Raw genomic sequence first — 15,078 nt, 5'->3', positions numbered from 1 at the left:
GGCGTGACAAGGTGGGATATATATATATATATATATATATATATATATATATATATATATATATATATATATGTGTGGGTTGCGCATGTGGCGAGACAAGGTAGGAATATTATTATGCATGTGTGGCGAGACAAGGCGGGCATTTATGTTACTATTACACATGTGGCGAGACTAGGTGGGTTGTGTCAGGGATTGATTTGTGATGGTTTATGGCCTGGGGGCATTCTTGTTGTTGATATTTGTGTAGTGGTATACGTACCTGTGTGAGCTTTGTCTTGTGAAAGCTGTGAGAAAATATTCTACGTGTTGTCCGTCCTTCTTCTTCTTTATGCTTATTTGCTGGTATGGACTATGTTAGGACACTTGCACAAGCATACACATAGTTAAGCACTCTTATCGGATAAGAAGTGTTCTTGATATTGTTGAGCATGTATGCTCACCCTTGTTTACTTGTCTTCTATGTGAGAATGGCTCAATTGGCACGTGAGTCGTCAGTGTGGTTATGAGGTGTTATGAGGGCATAGGATGCCAAGTGTTAGGGTTCAGGCATTGAGACCCGTGAGTTGTGAATTGTCCGAGGTTCGGCACCTCATGGAGTTGTTGACTAAAATCTGATGTAAAAGCGGTTATAATTACTGAGTTATTACTTGTCCTTGTTGTATTCGTGATTTCGGATTTAGGTTGTGTTCCATTTACTTTGTCTGCGTCATTTTCATGATATTTCGTTGATACTTGTTATTCCTTGCTTTAATGTCATTACTGTATTGTGAGCCATATTGCATAGTCTTTATGTAGACATTATACTTCTGTTATTCATGTGCTTATATCTGTTCAGTTTATTAGACCACTGGGTGTCTTGACTGTTCCTCGTCACTACTCCACCGATGTTAGTCTTGATACTTACTGGACACCGTTGTGGTGTACTCATGCTACTCTTCTGCACATTTTTGTGCAGATCCAGGTACTTATTCGTTAACTAGCTGTGTGGACTGTTGCTGTGGAGACTCAAGATAAACCTGTTGCTGCGTTCGCAGGCTTCGGAGTCACCTTCCAGTTTTTATTTTGCACTGTTTATCATTATTTCTGGACAATCGTATTTAGAAGTTTCCTAGCAAATACTCTGTAGAGCTTATGACTTGTCCCACCGGTTTTGAAAATTTTAAGAGATTCTATTTAAATAATGATGTTGTTTTAATTATTGTTAGGCTTACCTAGTCCCTAAGACTAGGTGTAATCACGACACCCAACGGAGGAAAAATTGGGTCGTGACACTTTAACAGATTAAACAGCTTGTGGGTTAGAACAGAAAATTATGAAGCAGTATGCTACTTTAAATATTTCAGCAACAACAAACTAAGTTAAATCCCAAGAATGGAATGAAAGGAAGATGCTCAATTACCTATTAGTCTTTTACTCTAATCATCGTTTTCCACACCTGTTTATCAAAGGTTATGTCCTCGATAAGTTGAATATGTGACATATCTTGCCTAATTAATCACTTCTTCCAAATAATCATTTATAATACAGTAGTGTCGTATTAATTTGAACATATCTCGATAAATTTATCGGGTGAGTGTAACCTTCCATTTGTACAAGTACAAAATAAGGTTGCCCGGCATGAATCAGATAAATGGGAAGAACTTATGTAGAATTACTTGAACCATAGTGTCACTGTTATTACTCTAAGAGGTGGTTTGATAGGAGGTATTAAAAAAAATAATGCAAGCATTAGCTCTATGCATTACTAATACCTTGTTTGGTATATTTTTTTAATATGTGTATAATTAATATTTGTGTTAGTTATACATCATACTTGGTATTATCCTATGTATAAGTAATGCATAGAAAACCATGGCATTAGTAATACCAAGGCTACTAATGCATGCATTAGGTTGGTTAAAGACAAAATTATTCTTAAAGTCCCTAAAAGCTTGAGAATATGGAGGGCATTTTTGTAAACAACTATTTTTCTTAAAAATTATGCAATGCATTATAATTTTAATACATCACACCAAATAGTAAACAAAAAATAATCTCTGCATAACTAATACTTGCATTATTAACTCATGTATTACTAATACACATTATTTCGCACTATTCTTATACACCCTACCAACCAAAAGACCCTAATTGTTTGATCGTTGGACCACCCTCTTAGGGACCTCTTTCTAGTATACCATTAAGGGTATAAAATGGAATATCACTTAATTAAGAAAAAAATACTTTTCTCGTCTCGTTATCCGTGATTTCATTTTTCCAAGAGAAAACCCAATATTTATACCAAGTTAAGCTCGAAATTGTTGTCTCCACCATGAATACTATTAAATGACTAGATGCTAGCTCCCACACAGTCGTGAAAAACGACTAGTTGATAGCTTTGAGTCTCATAAAACGGGAGATACTTAACCACATATTTTAAATAAAGCACTGTTCTTTTGCAAAAACAATAGATAATTATAAGCTTTTTTAGCAATGTATGCTAGGACCCCAGGAGTATCTTTTATTTCTTTGTTTTGTTACACTCCCTTTGGAGTTGTTTCTGGGCCTATATTATTGGACAAAGAAAAAGAAAAAGAAAAAGAAAAAGAAAAGAAAGAGGCAAGACTTAAAAGATGCGATTGGAGTTCCTGCCTATTTGTCGTAAAAATGAAATCAGGTAATCACTCTATAAGGTTGCTATGTAGAAATTAGTCACTACTTTATGAATTTTATTTTTTTAGGATAAAAATATCATGAATTATAGTTAAGATTTTAAGTTTAAATTTTATGACAAAATAAGTATTGGCTAATCTCTAAATAGCATTATTGAGAATACTATTTGTGCACTTGCCCCTATTTGTTCCAATTCTTATTGAATCATTCAAGTGGAGGGTCTAAATCTCATTAAAGATTATCCATTCTCCTTCCTATTTACAGGCCCCCACCTTAGAAAAGGCTTTTAATTTAAGGAGAAAAAGAGAGAAGAAAACGAGAAGATAAGATTTTTTTAAATTATTCGGTATTATGTTTATTGGTTTAATTCATTTGAATTCACTCCTATAAGTCATTTTGAGAAGTAAAATGTTCACATATTGATAAATTCTTTATTACTAAATTTGAACCTGAAACCTTTAATTAAAAATAAAGTAATCTCAATCATCACATTATATATGACACTGTGATAGAAGATAAAACTTAAAGAAAGAGGGAATGCATGGAATTAGGGGCAATGCTCCAAAAAAGTATAACCCGAAATTTAAGAAGCTTACTCACGTGGGAATGCCCATTTGTTTTGGACAAACTTGTTTGTGACAACTCTCACCATTTCTTGGCTCTTCTCCACTCTGTCGGTTCTCTCCTTTTCGATAGGTACAAAACCTCTCTTCTATTCCCTCTTTTAATGCTTTAGCAGTACAAGAATCTCACTCTCTGTTCACCTTTCTTATTATTTGTTAGCTCTTCTTTCACAAAATAGCAGGGGCCATTCGTCAAACATCCCATAATAATTGAACGCCCCCTTGTTCTTATAATCTACATTATTAAATTCTTGATTCTTTCACACCTAGGTGAGGGTTACCTTTCTCCCATTTCTTTATTCTTTTTTCTGTTTTTCCTCTCTGGGATTTAAAAATTGTTTCAGATATCACTACCAGCAATACCTTTTGTTCACACTCTGTAACCAAAGATTCACACTATTCAGCTGCTTTACTGAAGCTTTGAGCACCAGAACAAAAGTTGATATAAAATAGAGATAAAAAAGCTCAACTCTCTGCATTAGTTTAAAGGGTAAGCTTCATTTAATACATTTGCTCTAAAAGTTGAAACTTTTTTGTGCTTTTGCTGCTTCCCTTTCTCCCTTCCTCTTTAGGATGCACTTTTTCCTTTTTAACTTTTTATATAGAGGTACATAAGTGGCAATTGGAATAACCAACTTTCTTCCTGATTGGTTCTTTTTACCTCTTGTTCTGAACTTCTGAGGGCGGGAGAGTACCGTTAATGAAATATAGGGGGATTGAAAATCGACTTCTCTGTAAAGTTTTGTCGAGTTTGTTCCATTACTGGCAGTATTTGGCCTTTACAACTCTTCCAGTGGTCCTGACTTTTGAAGTGACCTATTGATTAATTGCCACAGACTACAAAAAATTGACCACAATTTCAAGATATATCTTTTTTTTTGTTAAGAAAAGACTATCTTTATGTTGTTCAAGACAACTTTACTTTTCCTGAGTAGGCAAAATGAATGTGGTGGCTATGCCTTAATGTGAGAATAAGGAACTGAAACTAGTTCAGATTTATGGTCTCTAATTTCTTGCGCACTTGGATAGGATCATTGTTTACAAGATTCAACCAGGGGAACAAGAATGTGACTTGCATTTTGCCACTGTTGAAAATCATGAAGAAGAACTCTACTTTGTTGAGGAATTCGGGTTTATATACAAGCCCACCAACACCAGAATATGGAGATAATCAGAAAGGGTGGAGCTCGGAACGAGCCCCATTGCCGACTCACAGCAGCAGGAGGCATATTAGTGCCACTGCATTGATGCCTTTCAATAGTGGAAGGACAGTGCCTTCAAAATGGGATGATGCTGAAAGATGGATTACTAGCCCAGTGTCTAGTTATGGGGTTTGGAAGACTTCAACCGCGCAAATCCACAGGCGCCCCAAGTCGAAAAGTGGACCTCTTGGGGCTCCTGGCCTTATGTACTTACCAAATTATTCACCCTCCGTGCCGGTCCTAGAAGGTGGAACTTTAAGTAACTATATTGCAAATTCACCATTTACAACAGGTGTGCTAGTGCCTGGTGGTGTATCCCTTCATTATGGTGCTGGTGCAAATCCTGGTGCTCTATATGCTGAGAATAGTATGGCTCGAACAACTAGTGTTCCCAGTCTGTCAGATTTGTGCAGTGAATCTTCGGTGCCAAGCTCCCAAGGTATGCATTTTATCCCAATTGCAGAAATATGTTCTAACATAGAGTAGAATTGAACGGGAGCCTTGGAGCAACGGTAAAGTTGTAGGTCACGGGTTCGAGCCGTGGAAGCAGCCACTAATGCTTGCATTAGGGTACGTTGTCTACATCACACCTCTTGGGATGCGGCCCTTCCCCGGACCCTGCGACCCTACGTGAACGTGGGATACCTTCTGTACCGGACTGCCCTTTATAAAGTAGAATTGAACATGAAAGAGATTCATTGGCAAAAATTCCTGCTTTATACTGATTATCATTTGCCCCTTCCCTTTTATCTTTCCTCTTTCCTGAGCCGAGGGTCTACCGGAAACAGCCTCTCTAAAAGGTAGAAGTAAATTTTGCGTACACATTACACTCCCCAAACCCCACTCGTGGGAATATACTGGGTTTGTTGTTGTTATTGTATATTGATTATCATAGCACAATTCTTCTACATTAGCCTATGCAAAGTGGATGCATATGAAATGACTGAGTATCATTTGAGGCATTTTGCCAGGAGAAGAAAAAGAGATACATGCATCTGTGGTATGACATAATTAAACCTTTTCATTTGCCGAATGTTCGTTATTATCCAATAGATTTAGAAATACTTTCCTAAGTTTTTTCCATTATTACCTAAACCAATCATCATATCGGTCCCTAGGCCCCATTGCTGGAAAGAACAAGGGTTAGCTCCGCAGCAGGTCTACGGGCGAGTGACTTTAGGGTTCCACAGGTTCCGTCGATACGAAAAGCAAATTGTTGTGTGAATGAATCAATATCTATACATAAGCCTCTGGTCACGTAGATCTTCTATTTCGCCGGAATTCGTTGATTGCTCCGTACGAATTTACAATGGAAAAACTGCACTGCGTGGTAACAAATTTCATTGATTGATCGGATTTCGATCAGAAAGGAAGGGAATCACCGTTGCGCCTTCCCTTCTGCTTACACCATTTCTTTGTGAATGCTCCGCTTTGCTCTTTGTCCTTTTCCCCCAAATCAATGAAGAAGGGAGACGTAAGTTGATTCTTCCGAAGAACCGGGAGTGGCTCCGGGTATAGATAGGGTTAAATCTGCAGGGGTCATGCAAATACATAGGCCCCTTCCCTTCCCTTTTGGGCGAAGGGTTGTGAGGCTGGACCAGGTACGAAGAATGAATCTATATCTGTGCACGGAAGTTGCTGGCCGGCGGTCTTTTTGCCTCATACAGCTCGGGCCGAAGACTTCAACTCTTGAATCTTGATTCTTATCACATAGCATTGGCAATAGTTTTTTTTAATGACGGTGGTTCCATCAGGTGTCTGCTACCTCTCACCCGTACATGTAGCATTAGCAATAGTATTCCTAACTTTTGGAGAAATTCTTAGAACCTTTTGACATTAATCAAGCTTCTTAACTACTTTCGAAGTTCCTTCCTGATTCCAGCCCTTGTTTGAGGCTTCTTAAACATTATCAGGTTGACAAGCAAAAGGTTAATTATAGAACATATTGTGAAATCAATGAGACATGAGGTGTTGGAAGAAAAATTTGTCTTTAGAAAAGTACATCACTATAAATTAATGATTTTTTATTGCTGATGAATCCTATGGCCAGATGATGGGACCAAGGAGCCAGATTCTGTTAGCTGCGTAGTTTCAAGGAGAGACATGGCAACACAGATGAGCCCTGATAGCAGTACCCATGCCTCTCCCAAAGAAAGGTCATCTGGAGTGGAGCAGAACAAGCAGCATTCTGCTAAAGTCGAGATTAGGGATGTGCAGGTGGACAAAGGAGCCCCCATTTCCGGGCACTCTCAGAAAAGCCGGGTGAGGAAACCGAGTAAAGAAACACCAGATGTGACTGGCTCAATTTCACCCTGGGATGTTGCTAATGCAGCAGAGAACATGTCAAAGTATGCCACTATGCCATTCATTTCAAGTTTTTGTTTTTGCTTCTTATGCTTTGCAAGGGCATCTGTTATCCTCATTTTCAAGTGAACCTGTATGCTTATGCCCTTAACGCCTACTTCTCCACAAGTTTGTAGAAACTATTTAGACAAGTAGCAGCAATACTTAGCCTTCACAACACTGGTAATGGTGGTAAGATAGATGGACATTCTTTGGGGAATATGTATGTCACTAAGCAACAAATATTTACTATGGTATAGGTTTATTTATCAAGGGGAGAGAATTACTATTTAAGGGATAACGGTTGTCTTTCCTCATTTTGTGAAGGTCACAAAGAGAGGAAGCAAGGATTACTGCTTGGGAGAACTTGCAGACGGCTAAAGCGGAAGCAGCAATCCAAAAGCTTGAGGTCCGTTGGACATAAAGATTGATATCTGAGTACATCTAATGATTAGTATACATATCTATCCTCTTAAAGAATAGGACAAGCATCAAAGGGCTTAACTATTGTTTGCATTTCAGATGAAACTAGAAAAGAGGAGGTCAGCATCCATGGATAAGATTCTGAACAAGCTTAGATATGCTCAGTTGAAGGCCCAAGATATGAGACGTGCAATCTCAGAAAGTCACTCTCATCAGCCTCGAAGGAATTCCCAGAGAATCATTCCGTTTCGGAACTATTTTCAGATTGCCTCATTTAGCAGTTGCTATGTTTGCCGTATCCGTTAGGTTCTCGTCAGAGCTTAGAGTTGGAGCGTCTTTTATTATTGTTGATCAAAGGAAGCAACTATTTAATCCAGTTTCTGACCTACCTATTCGCTACGTAATTCAAGCCTTGCCACCATCTGTGACTGAATTCTGTACAGCTGATTTCTGCTGGTCCAAAACCTTTACTCAAGAAAAAACTGGAAAATTTTCACTGTAAAATCCTACTCAACAAAAAGTAGAAATCATCTATCCGAGGCAGCGAGCGATTAAATACTACTTGCAATAACCAATTTACTAACTTAATCATGGGGAAAGCATGGGAAAATAGACTCCCAAAACACGAATCATGTCCACGACCACTCAGTCTCTCAGACGATTTCACAAATACTCCAGCTGTAATAATGTAAAATATTACCCCAATTGATTATGTTGCTTAACTATTTTAATACTTTCGGATATGAAAAAAACAAAACAATTCTCATCTCCGTTTCTATTGCACTTCCAATTCAATGGGTCGAGCAGGAAGTGAATTACACAATCCATCAATACAGATCCTTGATTCAAATCAAGGAAATACCAGTAGCACATATATCATAATGTCGCATAATAAGCTGAGTCAAATATGACATAGTATATAAGTTGACACCCAACACCTATCATTTAGAAATTCAGACAGCTTCCAACTTCATGCCACACAAGCTACTGGGCACACCCGCTAGTAGGGCCTGTATCTCATATCTGCTCTTGAAGGTCGCCCTCCACCCAGGCCGTAACCCCACTGTCGAAAACAGAGAAGTCACATATGTAAAGGTTATATCATCAGAATTATCATCTGTTGAATTAAGGACAACCGAGAAATAGACAAGTCATAAGCCTAAGGTTGAGTATATCTGTTATCAGTAGTTATGCTATACATGTGAAACAAACCTAAAAAAAATCAAAGAGGTATGAACAAATAATCAAATAAACTACGCCTAAAGTAAAAATCATTGCACCAAAGCAATAGAAAGATGCAGTCAACAGGAGAGAGAGATCTCTTTCATTCACAAGAAAAGCATGACGTTGCATTGTCATATCCAGGTCAAACAGATAAGCGGAACAAATTTCACCAACGGGATTGTTTCCAGGCAGACCAGCTGAAAGATGCAGGACAAATGCCCAGTAATTGACCATTTCTTGGAAGGGGGAGGGAGGGTTGAAAAATTAAAATCACCCGGATGAAAAAGGATGTGATTAGATAATGTTAACAATGAGAAAGCAATTATATCACGGATGTAATAAGCTGAAGATAACAGACAGAAGTTTATCAAAGTAAGGTTCAAATACTTACATCATCATAGTCTAGGCCCCCATACATCCTACCATAGGAACGCATAGGACCACCATATCCCCCATACGGTTCAGGAGGAGGAGGAGGAGGAGGATCCATCATGTACTGACTACTTGGACCAGCATCATCAAGGGGAGTGGCAGAATCTATTGCAACCTAAAAAGCAAGGTAGAACTAGGAATAAGGATCCTCATAGCGAAACAGAAAAATCATTTATATTAGTGAGAAGCCAAAAGGGATACCCCAAGCAACTTCTAGGAGGATAAAAAAATTCAATAGGTAAATGTTCAAACTCCCCAAAAGGCTAACTTCACATCAATGTATGTTATAGGTGTTGCAAAAAAAGCAGTTACAACTTTATCGTCTTTAAGAACAATCTTTTCGTGCTACTCGCGTTGCAGAACATCCCAAGTAATGGCCAGGTCAGAGTTAAGGTACTTTACACCAATATATGTTTTAAGTTTTGCCAAAAAAAAAAATCTTCCAGTGCCCTCCTTCTGTCGCAGGACATCCTAGGTAACGGCCAGGGAATTTTAAGATATCCCACACCAAGTGTGCTCAGCAGACAGGAATTTCCCCCACATCTGGTCCTCCGTTCTTGGTTATCCATGATGATCTAGTTAATTTATTCCCTTCTATAATTCTTTGGGGAAGAAGGGGTCTCCTCACCATGGTCTCATACAAAACTTGATCAACTGATAGTTCAGTGTACAGTTTTCTTGGGGTATTGAGTTAGAAAAATAAAGGTAGATCTTGGAATTCCAACAAATACCTGCTGTCCACATATCTCGTGAGGCCTCCGAGAAACACGATCTGCGACACCATCGTCAGCAAATGTGACAAAACCAAACCCTCTGTGTCCTGGTCTCTTGGGATCCTACACCAAATAAGCATTCTCATTTTAACAGAAATAAGCAATTACTAAGTTATATAAGACAAGATCTGTTATCAGAAGGCGATAAAATAAAAGAGCTCTTACCTTTGGAACATAAACATCTAAAATACGGCCAAATCTACCAAAATACTGGCGAAGATCTTCAGCTGTTGCCTCTTGAGGTAGTCGACCAACAAAGATCTTCTTGCCCATGCCACGAGAAGGATATCCTCCTCCTCCTGGTTTATTTAATTAAGTTTCTTTTAGTATATGAATTATGTTAAATGCGAGGCATGATTTCATAATGTTGCAGGATGTTGTATCATGTTAAAGATAAATTTTTCATTATTTACTTACGTCCATACATAGAGCCTGGATGATCATATAATGTGGGAGCACCAAGCGCAGCATATCTAGTTGCACTAATATATGCATTATATGCACCATATCCTCCTCCACCCTGAGGCATCCGACTAACAGGTCTGGAATCTTCTTCCTGGAATCATCAGCAGAAAATGTAAAGGTTAATGAATCATCAGAAGCAAATGTGTAAGTTCAATGACATGTCCTTGAACAGCAGATACATCAAAGTTTGGTTATGCAGAGCTTGCCTTGGGCGTTGCTCGGTCGACCACAATTGTGGAACCTCCCAGTTCGTGTGTGTCACCCATCAGATCATCAACTGATTCTGGGCAAAGAAACCAAGAGTGACTCAATTTAAAGGAAAAGAAGACAAGATAAGCATGCATGTTGGAGACTGGCCCTGTCTTCCCTGGGTACATAAATAAAAACAAGGTGGTAGCTACCACATCCCTACAGCAATTAACAAAACTGAAGTAGGCAGAATTCTTAGGGACGAAGCACAATTACAGGACCATTAAAAGGTGTTAAGATGCATATGCAGCTCAAAATACCTAGAATATATAACTAGACTGCCAGCAGGAACAGTTGCGAATTACGAAATTGACAGAAAAAAACTAGAGGACGAATCAAGGCTGAGATTAAATCAGAACCTCTGTCGAGCAACAATAAAAAACTCTTCAAATGTCATCAAATTACTTCCGGTCATTCCCAGATCAGGTTTAGAAGTAAGCACCTCGAAAGGAAATATATCCAAGTGTAGAATTAAAGAGAAAGGTGTTGTTCCCAGATCGTTTTTCGTTTTCCTGTTTGGGTGACAGGTTAAAACTTATATTTTATGCTAACTACTGAGCTATTTACTCCAAAAATGAGGGAATTATCAACCACTTATATCTAAAAGCAAAATGCACTTTCCTATAGTGAAGCTGGTGAATTTTCTAGGAGTACTGAATGAATGCAGAAAGGGAAGAAAATCTTCATATCTACAGTAATTACTAGAATTTATACCGAATCAAGGTAAATTGTGATCCAGTTTTAAGGAATTAACTGCACTAAAGTGATTACATCCTGGAAGCACTGCAGACAGATTTAGACAAATGCAGGTCTCAGTCACTGCCTCTCATACTAGAGAGAAGAAAAGATGTATCTGCAACTAAGAACACTTCATGTTTCTCCTCCCTGAAATATAAGAACAGTGTCTAAACAAATCTACATATAAAGCATAGAAATGGGTACAAGAAATTCTCACAGATACAGTTCGTATTGAAAACAGAGTTCCTATCAGATACAATTCCTGCCAAATAAGTTACCTATTTTTTTAAAAATTGTTCCTAAAAACAGCTCGATGTTAAGCCGAGGAATAACTAAAGTTGGCCAAGGCACCTGGATAATAGAGAAAAGGTAACAGCAAAAAAAGAAAAACAAAGATGGGACACATACCAGCATTTGCAAAAGTAATAAACCCAATTCCACGATGTCCCTTTGTAGTTGGATCCTGCAGATTGGGAATAGATTAGTTAATTCATGAATCCTGTAATTTAGAGTCAGAACAAGATACCTCAAAATATGTTCTAATAATGAGGTCACAGAGAGATATATGAACCTTTGGCATGTATAGATCTGTTATTTCACCGTACTTCTCAAAATAACTGCAAAAGAAATTCAAATAAGGATATTAAGTTCTAATAGTGAAACAACCGACCAGCTAGAAACAATCTTAATTAAGCAATTCTTCACAAATACCTTCTGAAAGTAGCTTCAGACACCGACGGTGGAATTCTAGCAACAAAAACCCGGGTAACTTTCTTTGCAGGATGCCTCATCTCCTCCTGCAAAAAGAATGAGTAGCATCTGTATTAGACCTTAACTAAGACCTTTAGAGGCAAAATGGCTAGAAAAATAGGACTTTACTTGATGAAAATCATGGTTCTTTCCAAATTAAATTGCAACAAAGAAAGAGAATATGTTTTAAAAAAAAGATTTAGACAGCAATAATAAAAGTTAAATGCAAATTCTAAAAAATAAAAATGATAGAATCCATAAGGAATGCTGGATACTGGATTATAAAATCTTTTAAACACATACCATCATAAACTCCAAAGCCAATTATCAAGCTAAATAATCAAGAAACAATGCGTTTAAGAGCAAGCATATAATGACTAATGAACTTGGCAGACATCCTGGGAGAACTAAAGTTTAAAACATCTGTCGAACAAATAACTGGACAGTAAAGACAATGAAGAGGACAATAACTTTAGGAGAGCAATGTTACTACAAATATTTTGGGCAAGAATCCCTAGAAAAATAACCAAAAAACAAAGGGGAAAAGAAAGTGAAATAGAAACATTTCATATGCAGAACACAACTCATTCCAATCATCCAATGCTCATGTTCAACCAAATAAAGAGATCAATAATAAGATGTTGTCAACCATTCCATTCTAATCAAACATTGTCACAAAAGTGTAAAAAAAGTGCACCTTTGGTGTCGCCACTTTCACTTCCAGCATTCTGTTTCCAAGGAAGTGCTCCTTAGACAATGCATTCTACATCATAATAACACAAAAATACGAATATCATGACAAGAAAATACAATGAGAAAAGTTAGCATCAAAACCACAAGGCACAAGACGGTAACATGTAAACAGAAGGTTTTACTCAAGAGCGGTAAATAAATATGCTCGCGAGAATGGCATGAAAATCAACAAATAAAACCAAGTATCACCTTAGCATCTTCAACTGTAGCAAATGTTACATATCCGAATCCACGAGAACGACCAGTAGCACGCTCCTAGTTGAAACTATACACATTAGTCTTCTTCATATTAAGATGCTAAGAAACTTTGCGCACAAAAAAGAGACATTGACTGTCAGAAGCACTATAATGCAAACATACTATAACTAAATAAACAACACAACACACTTCTGGGAAGTTAGTAAATTAGTAAAAGAGATCAATCTCCAGAGACAAGTGGACCTCCCATCACTAAAGTTTGCACACAATTTTTGGAAAGCAATGGCAACTTATTGTGGTCTCTTAACCCCCCCCCCCCGAAAAAAAACAAGTGTTGGAATTTAAGGTTCTCGGTCTGGATATACACTGATTTCAAGCTTATACTTGTCAAAAAAAAAAACAATCACCATACTATCACAGTGATACGAAAACACACCAGAAATCAAGGGGACAAACATATGACCAAGCTTGGTATAAGTTAAGGCAGTTAACCTATTATTATTATAAACAAATAGTACTGCAGAATCAGTTAACATAAGGAAAGAAAGATGGACAATAAAGAATATGTTGGAGACGAACACAATCCTGTAAAGTAGGAGCCATCCAAATAGTGGCTTCTAGTCCTAACTGAAACTATTGGTATTTGGCCCTTGGCCCTTCAAAAATCCAATGCAATCTACTAGACAAGATTTTCTTTTTAGACCCGGTTTTCATTTGCCAGTATAGTCTACAAGGGATTAGCCTGTTTAAGACATGTTGTTGGTTGAGTCCCAAAGCTGACAACTTTTAAGTGGGATAGTGCTGCTATATTTTCCAAGTAGAGGAAACAACAACCTTTTCCTGACAACAAGTAGGACAAAGAGTTTAGGGGCAATCCGAACGAAATTTCTTAAGTTTTTGTTTCACCATACGACAGCCCTAATTTTTTGTAAGCTTTCCAGCAGATAATAAATGCTTCTGATATAAGGCAAAAAATTCACAGAAAAAAATAAAAAACATTTTCAACACAGTAAACAAGATTGCACCAATTTGTCTATATGTAGCTGAAATAATAGATATCATAAAATTCAAGGTAGCTGTGGGGCTGACCTTCATGACAATACAGTCCTCCAAGTCTCCAAATTTAATCATATATTCCCTTAGACCTTCTGTATCCACGTCCCATGGGATACCTAAAACCTAAAATCACCAAATAATCACATTAATTAAGATGTAATAAAAGGCTCAAATATGCAATGAAAAATCAACGAAGAAGCCAAAACTTACCACCAGCTTCCTCTCCGACATGGTAATGAAGGCTGATTTGATAAATCGATTAGCGGAGAGGGGAAATCGTTGGATGTACACTCAAATGGCTCACGCGATCTCACCAAACCTCTCTCTAGAAATGAATCGCTCACACTCGACGATTCTTCCTGCACGTAACAGACACACAACACCTCTTTCTCACACACAAATATCATCGTTACCATCATATTTTCATAACAAACTCACCGATTTTTCTCTAGAGCTTCAGATGCCAAGGAAATTAAAATTACACAAGTACTCAAAAGATTATCTACACTCAACTGACCTTCGTGATTCCGATTAACAAAACCCTAACTCGCTCTCTCACTCCGCTCGGCTCGCTCGCTCGCTCTTCCTCGCGCCGCTCAGCTCAGCTCCTTCAAACCCCAAAGACACCGCTCCTATCTGTACCGTGCTTTCTAATCCCTTCAGACCCACGCCCCACAAAATATATATTTACCTATATTACAAATTTACAATTATAACCCCTATCGAATTGCATAAACAACAAAATGTCAAAAATATCCTTTATGTTTGGGGTAGATTTTAGAAGATCCTATAACTTCTCGTTTCTCGTTATAACTGGTGTTAACAAACTTAAATAAATCTTATGAAATTATGAGTTGATATATCATATTATTTTAATAAATTTTAGTTATTGTTTTATTTTTTAATAATTAAAGGATACACATCATATGGTAATTAAATAAATTATTTATTTTTTATTTTATTTTTTATTAAATTAGTAAGTATTTAGTACTAAATATTTATTAATGTGATTTTTTATTAACTTGTCAATTGGCTTAGTATTTTATCGCTATTTTTCTATAAGATAACATAGATATATATTTTCTTACTCTAAAAATATTTTTATTATTTTTACTATTTACAATTCTTTAATTGTCTAAATTTATCAATATTTTTTGAGTATTATTTACTTACCTCTTATTTTTATTAATTAATATA

The 15,078-nt window shown here is 37.2% G+C and overlaps 2 protein-coding genes across 3 annotated transcripts; one reads left to right on the top strand and one right to left on the bottom strand.

Moving 5' to 3' along the window:
• Positions 1 to 3,626: 3,626 nt before the first annotated feature.
• Positions 3,627 to 7,647, top strand: LOC104102564 (uncharacterized). 2 transcript variants are annotated; one of them, XM_009610302.4, is made up of 5 exons: positions 3,627 to 3,765; positions 4,305 to 4,916; positions 6,528 to 6,825; positions 7,148 to 7,229; positions 7,343 to 7,647. In XM_009610302.4, the coding sequence occupies exons 2-5, from the start codon at positions 4,373 to 4,375 to the stop codon at positions 7,547 to 7,549; spliced, it is 1,131 nt and encodes a 376-aa protein (XP_009608597.1). In that variant the 5' UTR covers positions 3,627 to 3,765; positions 4,305 to 4,372; the 3' UTR covers positions 7,550 to 7,647. The 2 variants fall into 2 exon arrangements, with proteins under 2 accessions (XP_009608597.1, XP_009608595.1); XM_009610300.4 differs by lacking the exon at positions 3,627 to 3,765 and having other exon boundaries at positions 4,161 to 4,916.
• Positions 7,648 to 7,986: 339 nt separating this feature from the next.
• Positions 7,987 to 14,536, bottom strand: LOC104102563 (heterogeneous nuclear ribonucleoprotein 1). The gene is made up of 14 exons (XM_009610298.4): positions 14,399 to 14,536; positions 14,092 to 14,240; positions 13,915 to 14,004; positions 12,817 to 12,882; positions 12,572 to 12,637; positions 11,836 to 11,921; positions 11,696 to 11,741; positions 11,533 to 11,587; positions 10,344 to 10,420; positions 10,090 to 10,228; positions 9,838 to 9,971; positions 9,631 to 9,735; positions 8,859 to 9,014; positions 7,987 to 8,306 (listed from the first exon to the last, which is right to left on the bottom strand). The coding sequence occupies exons 2-14, from the start codon at positions 14,110 to 14,112 to the stop codon at positions 8,244 to 8,246; spliced, it is 1,104 nt and encodes a 367-aa protein (XP_009608593.1). The 5' UTR covers positions 14,113 to 14,240; positions 14,399 to 14,536; the 3' UTR covers positions 7,987 to 8,243.
• Positions 14,537 to 15,078: the final 542 nt, after the last annotated feature.

Source organism: Nicotiana tomentosiformis, chromosome 2 (assembly GCF_000390325.3).
Source record: "Nicotiana tomentosiformis chromosome 2, ASM39032v3, whole genome shotgun sequence".
NCBI classification, from domain to species: domain Eukaryota; kingdom Viridiplantae; phylum Streptophyta; class Magnoliopsida; order Solanales; family Solanaceae; genus Nicotiana; species Nicotiana tomentosiformis.
This window is presented reverse-complemented; position numbering and strand designations above follow the sequence as displayed.

Bases quoted from the DNA above. Each gene is read 5' to 3' on its own strand.
- LOC104102563 (XM_009610298.4), bottom strand. From the start codon at position 14,112: ATGTCGGAGAGGAAGCTGGTG. The intron at 11,588-11,695 runs GTTCATATATCT...CCCAATCTGCAG, and splicing joins CAGATCTATACATGCCAAAG to GATCCAACTACAAAGGGACA. The intron at 10,421-11,532 runs GTATGTGTCCCA...TTCTTTGCCCAG, and splicing joins TATTACTTTTGCAAATGCTG to AATCAGTTGATGATCTGATG.
- LOC104102564 (XM_009610300.4), top strand. From the start codon at position 4,274: ATGGTCTCTAATTTCTTGCGCACTTGGATAGGATCATTGTTTACAAGA. The intron at 6,826-7,147 runs GTATGCCACTAT...CATTTTGTGAAG, and splicing joins GCAGCAGAGAACATGTCAAA to GTCACAAAGAGAGGAAGCAA. The intron at 7,230-7,342 runs GTCCGTTGGACA...TTTGCATTTCAG, and splicing joins CAGCAATCCAAAAGCTTGAG to ATGAAACTAGAAAAGAGGAG.